We start from the raw sequence: 19,317 nt of genomic DNA on the forward strand, positions 1-19,317 counted from the left end.
AGTTCCTCCATGCTACACTACAGCATTTCTAAAAATAATTTCTAAAATCTTACCTTTTGTGTAGCTAGAGATCAATGTTATATATGTTATATGTATAGGCATATATGTTATATGTATAGAGATATGTTATATGTATAGACATATGTTATATATTTTATATGTGTACAGATATATGTTACATGTTATATGTATAGACATGTATGTTATATATGTTATATGTATAGAAATATATGTTACATATGTTGTATATATATGTATAGAGATATACTGTATGTTTTCTCTGTGCAACTGTTACTGCTACATATGGGGGGGGCTACAATGAGAATGTATTAAATATCAGTTATATGATTAATGATTAATTATCTTAGTAAACAACAATGAACCTAATTTCTGAGCCGCTGGTAGAAGAGGCATGCACTTGGCCAAATATCTGACAAGGCTACAAAGACCACTTTGTATTTGATCATTTATTTATTTATTTTCATATTTCATATGAGTGAAAACATATTCGTATGTTTTGGCTTACTGGATTGGTTTGGCTTGTTTTGGCACTGTTGCTTGTTTGGAATATTGCACTAAGAGGAAGATTGTTTTGAGTTGTTAAGTCAAGTTAAGTGCGCCCTCTATGGGTTCTAATTAACTGGGCATTTTATTTTTTGGGGATACAGTACTCAGAAATTCTGTGTGTGTGTGTGTGTGTGTGTGTGTGTGTGTGTGTGTGTGTGTGTGTGTGTGTGTGTGCGCGTGTGTGTGTGCATATAAACATAAAACTTATAGAAATTTAGCAAGTTTTTGGATAAGTTAAAACTTCTCCGATTACTTTCCAACAGAAAGAACATGTTGTATATTGATGTACTGTACTGTTGTCTGAACTGCTGCACTTTGAACTTTACAGGACATCCACCTCCTTTATCAGCCATCCATCTGTGAGTCATGAGGTTGGAGCTTTTCCCTGCATGTCCAAACACAGACCAGCGGCGGGTGCTCCTGGATTGTCTCCTGCATATGTTGAAACATTGTCCAGTCTTATTGGAACCTCTATGAAAAAAAAGAACGATTAAACAGTGAGTGTTACAGTCCCACTTAAGCACTGAGTGTGTTTTGGCCATTTTGCTGTTTGCATATGAGTAAAAGTGCTCCCGTCAACCAGATGAAAATGAGTCTCAACCTTTAAGTTGGAACATTTCATAAGTCTGCATTTAATGACCAAGGTGCCATTGATATCTTGGAGGCTGCAGTGTTTGGTTTTAGAGGCGGCACTGGTGGAGATCTCCACGTCCGTTGGTCCAGTGGCGTCATCCCTTGACTTGGCTTCTGAGCTGTTTGTGCAGACGAGCTGATCCTTACCCAGGGAGGCCAGCCTCTTGCCACGGACGGGCTCAGGGCTAAAGCACAGGATCTGACTGACCTCCTCCACTGCACCGCTGCTGTATTCCAACCACTCACGGAGGTAGAGCAGGCTGCAGTTGCAGTGCCATGGGTTGTCATGGAGCTGCACCAGGCTTTCAATGCCAAAGGACTCGAAGAAGCCATAGGGAAGGCTCTGCAGTCTGTTTCTGGACAGGAAGAGCCGCGACATCTCTTCTTGGTCTTTGAAGAGATCCGCCTCCAGGAAGCTCAGGTTGTTTGCCTGCAGATGAATGGTTTTGAGGTTGAGCAGCCCTTGGAAAGAGGTGCCATGGAGCTCAGAGATCTGATTTGCAGATATGCTGAAGTACTCCAAGCTGGAAAGGTTCTGTAATAGCTCTGCAGGGATGGTGGACAGCCGGTTGTGGGACAGGTCCAGGTGAGTGAGATACCGAAGGTCACCAAACGCAGTGGAGGGGAGCTGCACCAGGCCGTTTCCTCTGAGCACGAGCTTCTTCAGACTGCCGGGGAACACCCCAGCACTAAGTTCTGAAACTCTGTTGTCTCTGAGATTCAGTTCCTCCAAGCTCTTCAACTGGGTAAAAATGCCCTGTGGGAGATTGGTGACCTGGTTTCCTCGGAGTGAGAGGATCCGTAGTTGCAGTGTGGCACTGAAGATGCCTTTCAGCAAAGATCTGATCTGGTTCAAGCCCAGGTCCAAGGTCTTCAGCTGGTCCAGACCACTCAGGAAGTCTTCATCTGGCGATGGAAGCTGGTTGAAGGACAGGTCAAGGTGCTGGAGGTTGTGGAGGTTGTGAAGGTGCTTGGTGCCCAGGTATTGGAGGCCGTTTCCTCTCAGCTGTAGGGTCTGGAGCCTCTGGAGAACATCAAGGATACCTGGAGGTAAAATCTTCAGCTTGTTATTGTTCAGGAGAAGCGTGCTGAGTTTGCACAGGGTTTGGAAGGCCCCAGACTCTATGGCCATGAGCGGACTCCCGCTGATCTCCAGCTCCTCTAGACCAGTCAGCTGCTCGAAGGCGTGAGAGGAGACCATATTAACAGGGTTGTTGAGGAGCACAAGCTTCGTCAGATGGACCTCTTCTCGGAAGGCGACAGCCCCCACGCTGGACGCCACAACGATCAGAGTTCTCACCTGTGGGGGGATGTCTGCGGGCAAAGCCATCATCTGATCATCCGAGCAAATCATGGTAGTGATGGAGAAGCACTGGCAGGGGCCAGGGCAGGTGGCATTGGTGCGGCTCAAGACGCCGTAGAAGGGCAGCTGAAGCAGGGCAAATAAAATGATGGTGTGACTGCTGGCCATTTCCTCCTGGGCAAATAGGAGACATTAGTACTGTTAGCATTGTTGATAGCATTGTTTAGCATTGTTGATAGCAGTGTTTAGCATTGTTTATCATTGCTTCTGAGGTGACTGAGAGTGTGTCAGCATCTTGACAGAGGCACTATAACAACTGAGAAGCTAAAAATCTGTATCAAGATAAATGATAAAAAGATAAAAGGATAAGGTGAAACAAAGTTCAACATTCATTTGGGCTTTTAGACTGATGGGGGGTGTGAATTTATGGCATTTTACAGCTTATAGGTATATGGCTCCAGTTGCTGGGGTATTAGTATGCCTGAGACATTTGGAAACTGATATACTGTGCAATAACATACTAATTTGTCAATTCTGTTTTATTTTACTCCAAATTAAATGTCATAGTTTCACATGGCCACCCTTAAAATTGCTCAAAGAAAATGTATTTAATAATTTCAATGTCTAAAATTATTATATTTTTGTCTCAGCCCTAGCAAAGAACCATAAAGTTACAAATGTTTGAGCATGCCTACATGTCTTAGTAAGATATGTCTTAGTATGACTTGGGCCATAAAAAGTTATTTGCAGTAAATTTACAGACAAGTACATTTTGTGATCCAGTACAATTTCATCAAAGCAATAACAGTGTTTTCAAACAGAATAATATACATTTGTTCAGGTTAAAGTTATTAAAAAGATGAAAAGGAATAAAGAAATCTTTTCAGTTTTCCAGTTAAATTCTAAAAATGTACATTACTTACCTACATGCTCAAGTTCAACTGTTGCAGAAGTGAATCTGGAGCGCTGAAGTCTCTGGGATTTCAGCAGTCAACAAAGCTGCCTCTTTTTTTCTTTTGCTTGCTCTGCTAAAGTGAAGTATTTGCTATTGGTCAGTGACAGTAAGAGGTTACAAAATAGTTCACTCTGTTCAACCCTTTCAAAGTACCCCACAGAAAACAAATATGTCAAGCATTTATTTAAAATGATCATATTGTTGTAGGGGATGAATCATTTTATTGATAAACAGATTATACTATGGACTACTGTTTCTTAATGTAATGGTACAATTCATGATTTAACTATTGTGAAAAGGAAGAAATAATATAAAAATATGTTTTTATATTAAAAAACACATTCTTCAAATGAGGCCTGATTTATAGTACATATGAGTGCGTACGAACATTTTAGATTTAAATTTTTTTTTTAAGTTTATTAGATTTTACACAGCTGAGGCGTTCAATGCAGCTTTAGATTGGTTAAATGTGTGGTTAAGATCATTACCGCAAGGTGGGGCCAATACGCAAGCGTTTTGCTACGCCTTGCTGTGGGCTGACGAACTCCGCCGAGAGGATGCTCAGGTGAAATGCCGAACATCTGTCAAACCTTCAGGTATCAGTACGTCTGCTGCAGTTCTGCCAAGCGCGTAACAGAACTTCTGCATCTCACTCCTTTTTTAATTGGTGGACTTCAGCCTATAGACGAAATGGCCAATGGCGGCATACAGCTACTCGGATTTTCCTTAGCTTTTTTTGGAGTCATAGGTTTAATAGTCTCCACGACCATGACTGAATGGAAAATGTCGTCCTATGCAGGTGATAACATTATCACGGCTCAGGCGCTGTACGTAGGGCTGTGGCAGTCGTGTGTGCATCAAAGCACCGGTCAGTTACAATGTAAAATCGAAGACTCGTTGTTAAAACTACCAGGTAAGTTTATTTATATGTCGCTCTTCTTCTGAACAAACATTGTTGCTTTTCTTCTGGACAAACTAACTTTTTTTTCTGATGAAATTGGTTAACAATCGTGTAAGTCTAAAAATAAGTGTAAGACGTGTTATATATACTGACAGTTTATTGTCACATCGGGTATTCGGATTATACTTATTTATAATTTTTCACCGTGAATAAAGTGGTTACTGGAGAGAAAAGATCACACAAACTGAGAATTAGGCTAAAATGATTGATAACTTGGTATTGTTCCGCAACAAGCCGGGTTGATACCCAGTCCTATTTTCCTTTAGTGCATGTTAAGACAAGTTGGACAGATTCCTTGAATTCCTTGTAACTGAGTAACCTAGAAAGCTTTGCCAATCACACAAACACAGTTATAGGCAGCGTAAAACATATCACATTGAACATAAACATTTTGCCATTAAAATTACCGGTATTGGAACACCATCCCCACATAAAATCTTATTTATCTTAGCTGACCATGTAACGTGAAAATGGTAGCACGGTGTCCCAATCATTTCAAAACAACTCCCCAATGCCTAACCAAGAGCTCAAAACATAAGCAAAGTGCATATTGCAGGTATTAGTTGGACAGTATGCTCAGTGGTTCCTGTACTTGACTTGAAATTGGAAGGTTGCTGGTTTAAGCCCCACCACTGCCAAGTCACCACTGTTGGGCCCCTGAGCAAGACCCTTAATTGCTCAAGCTTTGCTCAGTCATAACTGTAAGTTGCGCTGGATAAAAGTGTCTGTAAGGTAGTTTTGTACAATCGTTTTTACATTTATCTCAATACCATGTCCACTTTTTCAAAATACCTAACACATTCAAACTAAACTGCCTATACTTTTGTATTGCCTTAATATAAAAGGCATTCAATCACCAGTTGTTTCGAAATTTATGAATACCTCTCTCATTCAGTATTCATTCTTTACATTTTGCAAAAATTTGATACTCTTTTCAAGAGTTAACTTTCAGTTCAAAACCCAACAAATTCCTGATCACTGTGGATGGAAATATGTTGCATTTTGACAGAAAAATGAAAATATAAATTTGAAATACATTTTAGCAGAGTTTATTCAGGGTTTTTTTTTTTGCAACCTTGTTACAATTTATACAAATCTAGTCATATTTGCACTGAAATAAAAATGTATACAGTGAAAATATAGATGTAGTTGTCACTGAAGAGATTTTTCCACTAATACATGTACTGCTGAAACACCTGGCTGTCACTGCAGCTAACGACCTACCCAGATACCATTCAGTGTGATGTTGATGAAAATGTATGGCCAAATAAAATGGACAACATGCATGATCCCGGCCAACCGCAGACCTCTGATACTGATGGGTAGATGAATATGTGCATATTACTGTATATAGTGAAAATATTGATTTGATATTACAGTACTGTATTTCTTATTGATTGTATATATTTTTGCACTGTGAGAACAAATGCAAAAATATAGTAAACTCCCCGAGAAATACCGTGTTTTTTTGTGATTTGTTTCTTTAGCATAAAATGTTTTACATTATACAGTAATATTGTTATTCTGGGCTTCTGATACAGTAAAACATTCATTCATTCACAGTTTACTGTAAATTTAACACATTCAGACATGACATCTATTGTGAAAGGTAAGCCTTAAATATTTGTGGATGGCTTGAAATATTGGTGGATGCAAAAACAGGAAAGGGAGACACAGTATAATATATTTATCAGTCTTACAAGTGGTTTGTGTTTTGAAGTTCATTCTACGGTACATTGAGTGACAAAGCCGTCTTGTGGGAGAAAACAGAAGTGGATTTTGCACCAGAGGTTAACTGATGTGCTGATGTGTGTTTCAAACGCACACTGTGTAAAGAGTCTTGAAGATGTGGATATGATATTGAGTGTGAACACGACTGTAAAAAAAAAAACTGTACTATAGGCGTTGGTGGTTGCGTAGTTGTTCATATCTGTCAGTGATTGAAGCACTGAAGACTGGCCTGTAGGTGGCACTGTTTCCTGGTTGGACCTGTAATGTTTAATTGCACAAGGGGAATCATATGCATTTCATCCTAAAGCTGAAATATATACAGTTCACAAAAAATAACCACAAAGTTATAGTTGTTGTATAGTAGTATAATAGTTGTGTGTGTGTGCGTGTGCGTGTGTGTGTGTGTGCGTGTGTGTGCGCGTGTGTGTGTGCGTGTGCGTGTGTGTGCGTGTGTGCGTGCGCGTGTGCGCGTGTGTGTGTGCGTGTGTGTGTGCGTGTGTGCGTGCATGCATGCATGTGTGTGGTTATGTGTGTGTGTGTGTGTGTGTGTAACACTATTGTTAATCATCCCTCTCTTCCCATCCTCCAGTGGAAATCCAGGCTGCACGTGGTTTCATGTTGGCTGGGATTTTTCTGGGTGCCATTGCCATCCTGGTGGCAATGGTGGGCATGAAGTGTACCAAATGTCTGTCTGAGGACATGCAGACCAAGAGCAAAGTGGCTCTTACTGGAGGGGTTATCTTTATCATCGCAGGTGTGTGGAAACAAGAGACCACTCCTTTTCATAGCTGCTGATTCTCACTTAATTAACAAATACAAGTGGAAAAAACTTGTTAGACTGTTATTGCCTTAGCTGTGTCCAGAAACATGAGGTGTTATATAATATGACAGGTTTAGGGGATAAAACTACAGCATGTGTTTTTTTTTTTTTATCATGGATATTTTGCCTGTATAATCTGAAGTTCCTGGCTGAGGTGGGCTATATCTAACCCTTAACCTTTTGAACCTTAACCTTATGAATGTCCCAGGATAACCACAAATCTAGGATGGAACTAATGAGTAGAGAGTGCTAAGAGAGAGTTGAGAGAATAGAGTTTTTTTTAGAGACTCTGCTGTTCTGCTTCAGCTATCACTTGAATTTTGCATTTTTGAGCCGTCACATGGATTTGGTGTATCCTTTGCAGGTATTTCAGCCTTTGTTGCCACTATCTGGTATGGTGAAAATGTCAGACAGCAGTTCTATGATCCGATGACTCCGACTAATGCAAAGTGAGTATCTTGGTGGGCTTTGGAAGTTAATTGTGTTCCATTGTGTTACGTGATTATATGATTTTATAATGATCCACTCAGGTCAGAGGTCCTTTAAACAAATTAAGTTTGTATGTAAGTTTAATATGTTATTTTTGTGGGGTAAGATGTAGATTTATTCTAGATGCTCAAAATTATCAATTTTTTTCAGAGTTTAGGCTTCTTCATCCTGAAATAATCCAATTATAATCCAATCTAAATGCAGATATAACTTTAGAATAACTGAACCCAATAAACCATAATTACCATTCAGATTCATGCAAATGTAGATAGATAGATAGATAGATAGATAGATAGATAGATAGATAGATAGATAGATAGATAGATAGATAGATAGATAGATAGATAGATAGATAGATTGACTGATTGACTGATTGATTGATTGATTCAACTTTATTGTCATTGCTCAGTACAAATATAAGACAAGAAAATGCACTCAGTGTCTACCAGTGAAAACAGTAGCATTGTCCAGTCCCAGAACAGATTAACAGTGTAATAAATATGAAGAATATAAATATATATCTATGGACAGATTTTATATGCACAATTTTAGTTCTATATACATACATATATATGCATATATCCATATCTACACATTTACATACATATTAATAACATACATAGTAGTTGGTTAAATAAAATGAATAGATTATAAAAATATATAATATATAAAGCATAGCTGATTGCTATATGTCCTATTAATATACAGAATAAATATGTACAGTGGGTCAGTGATAATGTACAATGTGCAGGTAATGGTGAGTCTAAGTAGAGTTAAATAAATCCAGAGTGTGCAGTGGGGCAGTAGATTTGCCATTACAAAGTGGAGTTCAGTGTAAAGAATGTATCTGTGTCTGTATCTGTCACAGAAATAATTCAGTCCAACAACTGCATCTATATATCCTTTAACCTGTTTTCCCGTCTCCTTCACACTCCTTTCAGATACAGTAGGTTGCCTTTAAAATTATGTGTGTTAAACAGAGACCGTCATGGTTAAACGGGGTCCCTGCTCATGTCTACCCAGGCTGTGTTTACTGCTCACCGAGTGCCTCCATGCAGGGGTAGCAGCCGGAGTCTCTCTGCTTCACTGCATAGAGCGCTCAGGTGGGACGCTAAAAGGCTGATGCTGTTTGCTGTAGGTATGAGTTTGGCAAAGCGCTGTATATCGGCTGGGGTGCCGCTGCACTAAGCATCATCGGAGGCAGTATGCTCAGCTGTACCTGCGGAAGCAAGAGTTCTACGGAAAAGGCGCCTCGATACCCAGCCTCCCGCCCTGGTCCGGCCAAGCAGGCGGGCTCCGGATACGTGTAACAGCACCCGGTCCAGCTCAGGCCAGTTGGCTGTCCTCAGGAGCGATGCTGCAATCCACACGTGCTAAACTCGGTCTGGTTCCACAACAAGAAACGTAGCCTTTAGATCACTCTGATGCCCTTCATTTGATTAACTTGATTAACAGATGCTCTTTCCCTATTTTTAATAAACAAACAAACATGTTGCCATGTAAACATACATATTGTCATGTATTTTGCTTTATTTGTGAGGTTCTATTACTTATTTTACTCCTTATTGTTTCCTTGCTGATGGCTGAAGATATTTTACTTTATCTAAAAAGTTGTCCATTAAAACTCAGTTTTCTAAGATCTATGCAAAAGTTGTTGTTTTTTTAATTTCAAAAGATGTACTGTAAGATCGCCAAGTTTGTAAGACCAAATTCATTCATTCATTCATTCATTTATTCACTTGTCCTATAAAACAGAATCACCCTGTTATGTCACCAATGACTCACAAATGATGTAATAACAGCTCTGCATGTACAGGTATTGTGGTCAGGCATCAGTGAGGTCACTCTCCATCTTATGACCGTGTGCCTGATTTTGCTCCCGCGCCCACCCAGGCACTGGGAGGGGCTCGAAAGTATGCATCAGGCCCCAGTATGGCGTAAGAGCAGAGGAGAACCTACAGAGGCACATTTCCCATGGCAACAGGTCCCTGAGGGTGGGGACTAGAGAAAAGTACTGCGAACGTCTGATATAAAGTGCTATAACTCTGGAATGGTCAAAGGGGAAAAAGAGAAATCTTGGTGCAATTCTTTGTTTTAAAATGTGCTATAAAATACTGCATTACAGAATATATATATATATATATATATATATATATATATATATATATATATATATATATATATATATATATATATATATATATATATATATGCACACACACACACTGCCTGGCCAAAAAAAAAAGGTCACCACCTGGATTTAACTAAGCAAATAGGTAAGAGCCTTCCATTGGATAATTACTGCATGGGTGATAATTATGTTTCAGCTGGCAACAAGTTATTTAACCCTAACTGATTCAATGAGTAGCTTCTCATTTGTTAAACAACAAATCCTGTGGTCGTGGAAAAGATGTTAATCTGTTTCAGAAGGGTCAAATTATTGGCATGCATCAAGCAGAGAAAACATGTAAGGAGATTGCTGAAACTACTAAAATCGGGTTGAGAACTGTCCAAGTTTCAAGTTTGTTTTTTTTGTCACATACATAGTCGTACACAGTATAACTCCCAGTGAAATGGTTTGAGAGTGCTCTGTCCAAACTGAGGAAAAAAAACAGGGGTGCATAGAGAAATATATATCTATATATACACAAAATATATTAACAATGTATGTACAATATATGTATATTATGTTTATATACACAATGTACAATGTATATATGGATATGTATATATGTATGTACACAATGTACAGTTCCATCTTGCAATTGAACATATTTACAGTTACATGTTACATGGTGGTGGTGGTCCCCAGTTTATCAGTTTCCCTGAGCATTATTATGTCCAAAGCATTATTAAAAAGTGGAAGGACAGTGGGGAAACATCATCTTCGAGGAAGGCATGTGGTCGGGAAAAAAATCTTGAATGATCATGATCGGCGATCACCTAAACGTGGGGTGAAATCAAATCGTAGAAAAACAACAGTAGAACTCAGGGATATGTTTAATAGTGAACGTAAGAGCATTTCCACACACACAATGCGAAGGGAACTCAAGGGATTGGGACTAAATGGTTGTGTAGCCTTAAGAAAACGACTTGTCAGTGAGGCTAACCAGCAGTTTTTCTTCCCTGATGGCACGGGCATATTCCAAGATGATAAGGCCAGGATTCATCGGGCTCAAATTGTGAAAGAGTGGTTCAGGAAACATGAGACATCATTTTCACACATGGACTGGCCACCACAGAGTCCAGACCTGAACCCCATTGAGGATCTTAGGTATGTGCTGGAGAAGACTTTGTGCAGTGATCTTGGGGAAAAATTAATGCAACTCTGGACAGAAATAAATGTTGTGACATTGCAGAAGTTTGTGGAAATGATGCCACAGCGAATGCATGCTGTAATCAAAGCTAAAGGCGGTCCAATGTAATATTAGAGTGTGACCTTTTTTTTGGTCAGGCAGTTTTATATATTATATTATATTATATTATATTATATTATATTATATTCGGGCATACTAAAGGCCATCACGTGATTAACATTACTGTCTTTCACAGTGTTCCTGCAGATGATATTTTGTGTGCTTTCTGGTTTATTTTAGCTTTCTGTCACATTTTTCTGGTGGACGCTACACACTGATGGTGAAAGAGACGCGTCTAAGTCCACAACTGGCTGTGGCAGTGTTTAGAGCATCCAGATTAATTGTGTTTGTATTTCCTTGTTCATTCATCCACCTGGTGATATACATCACATGAACATATCTACTACTTGGAGACCAGGCCTCAGATCAGTGTTGTCTGAAATGAGTTGGTATGTGTTTCTCTGCAATCAGCTGAGGAGTTGATTGGCTGAAGTTACCAAAAAGAACAAAAGCAAACACAAGCACAGTAAATCCCGCCTCTCCACACCCACCAGATCAAATGATCTCCTGTACAGGAGGGCCCAATACCTGCATGTCCAAGCACTGTATCCACATACAATTGGTAATATCCTGGCAGTCAGACACATCAGCCATGAATCTCATCTCATCTTATGATCTGATTGTGTGGTGCCTGTGGAGGCACTTTCTCCATACCAGAAACCCATAAAACGTGTCGGAGACTAGAACAAGCATGTCCTTTTTTATGACCTCAGCTCCCACCCGAATATGAAGTGTTTGTTTGTGCTCGTTTGTATTATGTTTCACCGCCAGTATACAGCGCAGGGGCAAGCTCTAGCAGGCCGGCTCAGGGCTAGGTGTAGTGACTGGATGTGTCCGTACTCGTTGCCTGCTGAACCTAGCCTGAGGTGCTGGTTTCTTTCTAACCCTAGCCTGAAGTGCTGCTTTATTTCTGTCTGACTTGTTTGAGCCATGATATGGGCTTGTAAAAAAAAAAAAAAAAAGAGATTCCACAAGAGCAGAACTAAACCCAGCACCCATCTGTCTTTCTTTTTGCATAATGTGTCTGACATTTGTGTAGGTAAGGCATGAAACCATCGGTGAATTGTGTAGGTACAACATAGAGCAATTTGCTGCTCCCTCCAGCCACCAACGCAATGAAGGCGCAATATCCGAGTGTTTCCTGCCATAGTGAGATGTGTTGGCCATGTGACGTTGACTAGAACAGCGCCATCTACCGTCCGCCGAGCCACGTATTTGCAGCTAATCCCGCATCTGCTGTTAAAGTTAGCGATGGTCGCTATCTCCCAGAAGGCACGTTATTAAACCACTGTGCGACCGTCACCGGTCAAACCACGTGACAACATTGTTGGTTTCAAACCTTTTGATTTGAATAATTTTACGTGAATTAGATGATACATTGAGCTGCTACACTGCATTTATAATTCTAAGTAAACATTTTAGTAAGTACAAAGAAATCTTACTTAGTGATTTAAAAAAAAAATTACTTACATTTTGTTTTGTTTTTTTGTCGATGTCGTTCTTTTCATTTCTTTCATCCCCCCCGCCCCGCACATGCATTGTTTTTGCGGGCAGAGCTGAAACTGCGACTTCTGTGGTTAGGACCTCCTCCTGAGTGCTTATCTCTGAATACGCTTCCCTCCTCATTATTTCTTCCTTAAATCACTGGTGTCGCTGTGACAAGAACTACACAAATGGCGTTTTCTGAGCTCACTGCCACTACAGACAGCTGTCAGAATGAATTGAATGAACTGTGCCTATCTAAGCCTTGCCCTTTTGGCCTTTGTGAAAATGCACGTTTTATTGCAGTGACATGCTTAAAGAGAAATCGAACATCACCTTCTTACACTTTCTACTCCAGCTTTTCCTGCAGTCTTGGATCGTGTCACAGTAAGTGCACATAGTGACATTTCTACAAGGTTGAAGGTTTTGCCTAAATTGCAGTCCACACAAATTACAGAGGGCCCTGTGATACATTCTGTAGTAGGTTAAGTTAACGCGCTGTTCATGGGTGTTAACCTGTCTGCTATTATTTAATTTGTTTCCCTCCATTCCTCTCATATTCAATCATTTTTACTTTCACTCGTCCAAGAGCTGAGTGAGGCTGAAGAAAAAAAACTTTGCTTTTGCCACAAGAGGGAGCAAATGCATCATTATTTCTGTAGAACATTGGTTGACAACTGGAGACAGAAAATGAGAAACACATTTACTATAAATCTAATATATTCAAACCTTAGCTGTTTAAACCTCATCTAATCCACAATGAAAGTAAATGTAAACTTTTACATTTTTATGTAAAACAAACATTTTCTGCTCATGAAAATAAGTTGGACATATTTTTTAAAGCCACAATGTCAAGAGAAATAGATTCAGCTGTGATAGGAGTCTACATTAGAAATTCTGATAATAAATTATTACATCTGATTCAGAGGTTACTGTAACTTGGAATCACATTTACACAGCCAAACAAATAAAGTAGATTTTGTATTCACTTATTGTTGAACCAAATTTGCTACCCTCCACTAAACATTAAAATTAGATAAATGAACATTCAGTCTATGGGATTGTATAGGCTGAGTTATGTTGGCCATTAAATAACTGAGCTATTGTATGAGTTCTGTAAGGAACTCTCTCAGCACTGCAATAAAAAATAAATATCTTCACAGCGTTTAAAAAGAACATGTTCCATTTCCTGTTTCTAATATTCAGAATCCCACTGTTGCACTACGAGTTAGCAAAACAAGCGAATGTGACCACAGTGGGACATGAGAGGGATCAGGTTCAGTCTGAGCTGGGAGAGATGCACACGGTGAATGTCATAATGTCTGATGGGCAGTGGGAGTGTCACCCCCTTCAACGGACACACCTGTTCAGTATTTTAAAAAAGAAGAAAAAAAAACCCTACCTGTTTGTTTTTTCTCATTACATCCAAATATGTTTTCTGAACTTCTCTATCACCTATATGTTTTTGTTGTTGTTTTTGTTGTTGTTCCATTATACTCATATGGCATTATATATAGTGTGGAAAAGTGGTACCAAGGAAAGTGGATCCCCTCTCTGTTGGCAGACAAATGTAAGATACTGAAGAGGGTTGTTCCTGAGGCCAAATATTTGTGAAAATTATTCACTGTTCATTTTAAAAGTATATTTGTACATATTTTAACTGTAATAACAGCCTTATTTATGAATAAGTAGTATAATTAATATAAAGCTTAAAAACAATGCATGATTTAAAAAATCTAAAAACAGAAACTAAGCATAAAGAGTACTATAGGATCAATCTATTATAACAAAAAATATTGTTACCCACTGTTACTGAAAGGCAGGACTCTCCCACATATAAAGGAGTGTTAGATTGAGTGATGAAGGAAATTTCTATTGTATTGTATCTATTCTATTGTATTCTATTGTATCTGTATGGCGCAGACAGAAGGGCTCCATCTTGATCAAGAGAAACAGCTGAAAGACTGATTGTTCTCTTCAGCTTCCTGAGCTAAAAACCTCTTTTCCAGCACCTTTTTTCTGCACAAATATGTCCAAAGAGTAGACAGCATAGCAAACCAAAAAGCACAAGTGTACTTCAATCTTACTCTGACAACTTTCTCATTCAATTTTGTTTGTTTTGTTGGTGTGGGGTTTTTTTGCTTTGTGGTTTTTTTTTTGTTGTTGTTTTTTTCAAGTTTGGCATGACTTGTTGAGGGTTGTAACTTCTGAAAATATTTCATACTTTGGAACCTGAACAAAGGTTGACCAGTGTCCCTTGTGTGAGCACTCACACCAAGTAGTTATGCCTCCTTAAAGGATAAGCACCAGCTAATATGAAAATGTCAAACACATAAAGGCAGCAAAAGCTGAGTTTCAAACTTGTGATTATCGATAGTTAGAAAACATTATTATTATTTTTACAAACAAGGAAAATGTCTTAAAAAGTGTTGCTTTGCCTCACCCTCTGTCATCAGAACCTGTCATAAACATCATGCGTGTGACGTAGATGTTGGACAAGTCAAAAGGTCAAGTCTAGGTAATGCAAAAGGACGAAATGCTGTGTTGTTTTGGGGCGTAATAATTCAGTATACAGTAGGACTCCTGTGCAGAACGGCGCAAAGATCCCAAAATATCCAAAAACATGTGCTTTTGAAAGGACCGTCCACTTACTCCGTTATCTGTAGTGTTCATTTCGTGCCTGATGAAAGCTGGGCTCTTAAGACTTGATCTTAAGACTGCTGCTTTTCCAACAACATGGACATGTAAAGAAACAGAGGTGTTCAAAAGCCTCTGTGCGTGGAATTAAACGGTAAGTGCGATTACTTGGCCCATTTTAGTTGACATTAGCTAACATTAGCTAGCCTTGCTAACGCTAGCTAGGTTAGTAGCTAACTGACTGACTGACTGACTTGCTAAGCTTGGTGGCTCAAGACATACTAGACTAAAGCTATTTCACGTAGTTGAATTACTGGATTTTATGAGTGTATGTTCGAAGTAGATTGATAATAAAGATAACTGAACATTTGCTATTGTCATTAATAGCTCTGTGCGAAGTTTCTAATGTTTGTTATTTAGCATCTTTCAAACACTCGGGTGATTAAGACTTTATCAGTTTATTTCAGTTAGCACTAGCATTCACTGAAGTCAGGTAATGATAATTCATACATTTTAAGGCTAGACACACAACTCAGACACATATGATGACCTACCAAAAACACACATTAGACCACTAAAGCAAATGCATTAGCTAGCTTAGCTAAGACTTTGGTTATTAGCAAAAGGGAGCGCTGCTGGGTTAACTAGTTAGTTGACTAGATACATGACACTCTAGTATAATGAGAAATGTAACGAGTAGTGTTAGCTAGCTAATCAAACGTCCCTGCTATAAATAATTAATAAACAAGATTACTTTTAGTAATACGTTTTACTTTTAGGATCAGAGCTAGCTAATCAAATGTCCCTGCTATAAATAATTAATAGACAAGATTACTTTTAGTAATACTTTTTACTTTTAGGATCAGTTTTCAGTATAATGACTAACATTTCAGTATAATGACTAACATTTTTACCAGTATTTTTACCATATTCAAAAATATTTCCGGAATCTGAAGAATCAGCACTGGAAAATTCGCAGTCCAAGTCAGTCATTCACTGTTGTCCACTATTGACATCACTCTGCAACGTTCTGGAATTTCTGGAGGCACATGGGGTTTTTCCATCAATTTACTTGAATTCATAATTTTTAAAGTGAAATTAACATGTTATTTTCATTTTAATTCACAGTAGCTAAGATAATGTGAAATCTTCCATTAGGTGTTGCTTAGCCTTTAAAACCTTAGGATCATACCCACACCACCATTAATGCATGTGACCAGTATTCAGTAGTCACTCTCAATATCATCAGTGTCGTTCTGTCCTCTCAGTGGGTAACAGTTCATTGACTTAGACTGCTCTTCCCAAAGGCAGGGAAACCACACACTCCGTCTCTGTCTCTCTTTATTAATTAAGGTTGTCTTAACACTGCAGCGCTTTAGGGAAATGGGTCCCTGGCCTGGTTAAGGTTGGTCAGTCCTTCCCAGCACGGTGACCACAAACTGAGCTCTGTGTGTACTGGTCGCTGGACCTGCCACACAGGGCTTTTCACGTCCCCCAGAGGAGGTCAGCAGCCCTCATCTGGACTCTCTTTCTGCCCAGCTGACACAGGTCTAAAAGGGCCCATTCGATCCCCTTCAGAACCCACAAAATGGCTCCCTTCACACTGGTCAAACCTTCTCCTGCGCCAGAAGGAGCAGGGTAAGGGAGGTCTCCACCCCCACCCCCCCCGGGGCCATAGATGACACCTCTGCTCCTCTAGCTCCTACTGAGAGACATTACTCAAAACTGCTGGACTCCACCGCCGACTCCTGTTTGTCCAAGTGGCCTGATCCGATGGATATTAGTACCGGCCAGTGTTTGTGCTGGTCACCTTGGTGGTGCGGTCTCCAGAGTTATGCCGAGTAGTGAAAGGTGTTTTTTTTCCAATACGAAGAGAGGCAAGAGAGGGGCTTCTGGGAAAGCTGCAGTCACTGATGACTTTTTCAGGGACACACTAACGTGGTTCAATGCAGTTATGCTAATTTGAGGTTTCTTGCGTTTATATGTCTGCATGTTCAGGCTTGATTTTCTAGACACAGAAAGCTTAGTGCTAGAGACTAAAAATAGCTATGAGCAGGGAATATCCGTATGCTATGTAGAACCACTAGGTTTCTCTCTGCTTGCCAGATTTAAAGATATCTAATATCATATTTAGACCTTACAAATGTAAACTGAAAGGTTTGTCTAAGAAATCAGGCAACTCTCAAAAGTAATGGTAAATGTGAATGGAACAGTGTCTAGATTTAGGTCAGTGTATCCAAGTCTTTTGGTTTAACAAATCAATAATTCACCTGATTTAAATTATGAAATTGGTATTATTGCTTAATCAGTTTAGTAAGGTTGGTTCTGGTTCTGGTAAGAGTAAATGTTTGCACTTATCTTATGGACTGAATTAGGTGCTTACAATCTGCCTACATTCCATAGCCACTTTATTAGCTAACAACCAACTCATAAACTGTTGGTATGCACAGACCTTCCAGGCATCATTATTCAGTTCATTACACAAGAGATATCCACTACTCATGGATATTATACAACAAGCCATCATCAACACAGCAGTCACAGGGCTGTGGTACAAGTGTAACAGAAGTGTTGCTGTGGGCCACTGAGTTTTCCACCATCCAAAAACAGGAGACAGTGTTACTGTGTTCTAAACTGGACTGGAGGATGACTCATAAAAACTGTGCTGGACCAGAGAATGACTCACACAAACTGTGCTGGACCAGAGGATGACTCACATAAACTGTGCTGGACCAGAGGATGACTGACAAACAAAAAGAGGAGCATTCACATTGTCTACAATATTTCCTCTCAACTGTGGAAACATACAGAAAAAGAAAAAAGATGCTACAAACCCCAGACGCCCAGTGGTGCAGAATGTAGCGTGGAGAGCAGAGCTGTCTCCAGGATTCAGGAGTTAATTCCCTCTGGAGTAGCCCCAGTGTCCAGCTGTATCAGAGACACATCCAAAATGCTCAGCTCATAAATCAGGTTAAACAGGGCAAACTTGCAATGGGAAAAATGGCAAGAACCTTCCTAATCACACACTCATATACTTAGAACTGTATAAATGTGGACTGTTTGACTGTCTAAATGTGGACTGTTTCACATCTTGCATCTTCAGAAGTTACTTTTTTTGTCCTGATAAGCATTGCTTCTCCCCGCTCATTTACTGTATACTGCAGTTCCGATATTTTAGAAATTCTGCTGAATTATTCTTTTGCACAAAGAAGCATTTACTTTAATGCTTAAAATAAATAGCAGATCCAACCAAGTGAGTGTGTGTGTGTGTGTGTGTGTGTGTGTTAGAAGCCACAGTCAGTGTTTCTATTATTTCAAAAATATGTTCCATAGAACAGTATCCCATTAACTACTGTCATCCCTTTCACACACTGTAAAATAGGACTCTACCCTTCTTCTATTTCTTCTCCTTGCACGTGCACGCAAACACATGTGCACACAGAGTGTGAGAGAGAGACAGACAAATACACAAACAGCAGGTATAATAACTATTCAACAGTCAAAAATCTGGAGTCTATGGAGCGAACGTAGCACGGCTGATTAGCATGCTAATCTTGCCTTCACTGTGCTTTCAGTTGTGGCTCTATCCAGTAAAAACACAGGTTCATCTGTTAGAAATGTGTCTCTGGAGAAGAGTGGTGGTCCTGGAGCCACTGTAATATGCAAATGACCATTATCTTCAGCATTCAAATCAGTCACAGTTTGCATTTGAGGAGTACCCTCAGGCTTCTGCAGGATTCAAGCTGGTGACAGACATGACATGGTTTTGCCCTTTCCTTTGCCTTCCTGTGCTTTTTGTGCTGTTCCTTCCAATCATGCCTTTCACCTTATTCCCTTTCCGTTAACTTTTTATTTGAGCTGAATAAAGAAGAAGAAGCCTTGCTCCATAAAACAGATTTTCAGTAAATTAAAAAAAGAATGCTGACCTATATGCAGCCACTCTAGAACCTTCTTCTCTGTCTTCTTGTGACACGTTTGTCATACATGTAAATGTCATGATATGGCCCCTCCTCCCAAACGCGCGTGTGTGTGTGTGTGTGTGTGTGTGTGTGTGTTCGTCTGCTTGGTCACGCCCCCTCGTGTTTCTCACCTGATCCTTGTTAACGTACGTGTATATGTCTCTCTTTATCTTGTCTTATCTTATCTTATGTTTGACCCATTAGCCTGCGTGCTAATTCGTGTTATATTTATTTCCACGTGTAACATATATGTTCTTTTTGTGTACAACTCATCCCCGTATCCTGCTTGAACCTCCATCGTCACAGAAACATCGACCGCCGAAGGATGCCTGGGACGAAAGGGAAAAAAAAGAAGGAGAAGAAA

At 39.6% G+C, this 19,317-nt stretch overlaps 2 protein-coding genes across 4 annotated transcripts; one reads left to right on the forward strand and one right to left on the reverse strand.

Annotated features, from left to right (window-relative positions):
• Positions 1-678: 678 nt before the first annotated feature.
• Positions 679-3,555, reverse strand: zgc:153913 (carboxypeptidase N subunit 2). Of its 3 annotated transcripts, XM_035520025.2 has the most exons (3): positions 3,427-3,555; positions 1,169-2,677; positions 679-1,038 (listed from the first exon to the last, which is right to left on the reverse strand). In XM_035520025.2, the coding sequence occupies exons 2-3, from the start codon at positions 2,669-2,671 to the stop codon at positions 1,027-1,029; spliced, it is 1,515 nt and encodes a 504-aa protein (XP_035375918.2). In that variant the 5' UTR covers positions 2,672-2,677; positions 3,427-3,555; the 3' UTR covers positions 679-1,026. The 3 variants fall into 3 exon arrangements, with proteins under 3 accessions (XP_035375918.2, XP_081550728.1, XP_081550729.1); XM_081694602.1 differs by having other exon boundaries at positions 679-2,677; XM_081694603.1 differs by having other exon boundaries at positions 679-2,677; positions 3,431-3,529.
• Positions 3,556-4,016: 461 nt separating this feature from the next.
• On the forward strand, positions 4,017-9,098 carry cldn1 (claudin 1). Its single transcript, XM_027019057.3, has 4 exons — positions 4,017-4,371; positions 6,740-6,904; positions 7,335-7,419; positions 8,598-9,098. The coding sequence occupies exons 1-4, from the start codon at positions 4,029-4,031 to the stop codon at positions 8,767-8,769; spliced, it is 765 nt and encodes a 254-aa protein (XP_026874858.1). The 5' UTR covers positions 4,017-4,028; the 3' UTR covers positions 8,770-9,098.
• Positions 9,099-19,317: the final 10,219 nt, after the last annotated feature.

This window comes from Electrophorus electricus, chromosome 13 (genome assembly GCF_041902795.1).
Source record: "Electrophorus electricus isolate QZ-2024a chromosome 13, ASM4190279v1, whole genome shotgun sequence".
In the NCBI taxonomy this organism is placed as follows: domain Eukaryota; kingdom Metazoa; phylum Chordata; class Actinopteri; order Gymnotiformes; family Gymnotidae; genus Electrophorus; species Electrophorus electricus.

What these genes read in the sequence shown, in the direction of transcription:
- zgc:153913 (XM_081694602.1), bottom strand. Translation starts at nt 2,671, where the DNA reads ATGGCCAGCAGTCACACCATCATTTTATTTGCCCTGCTTCAGCTGCCC.
- cldn1 (XM_027019057.3), top strand. Translation starts at nt 4,029, where the DNA reads ATGCCGAACATCTGTCAAACCTTCAGGTATCAGTACGTCTGCTGCAGT. An exon ending in CTCGTTGTTAAAACTACCAG is followed by an intron (nt 4,372 to 6,739) that starts GTAAGTTTATTT and finishes CCCATCCTCCAG; the next exon opens with TGGAAATCCAGGCTGCACGT. An exon ending in ATGACTCCGACTAATGCAAA is followed by an intron (nt 7,420 to 8,597) that starts GTGAGTATCTTG and finishes TGTTTGCTGTAG; the next exon opens with GTATGAGTTTGGCAAAGCGC.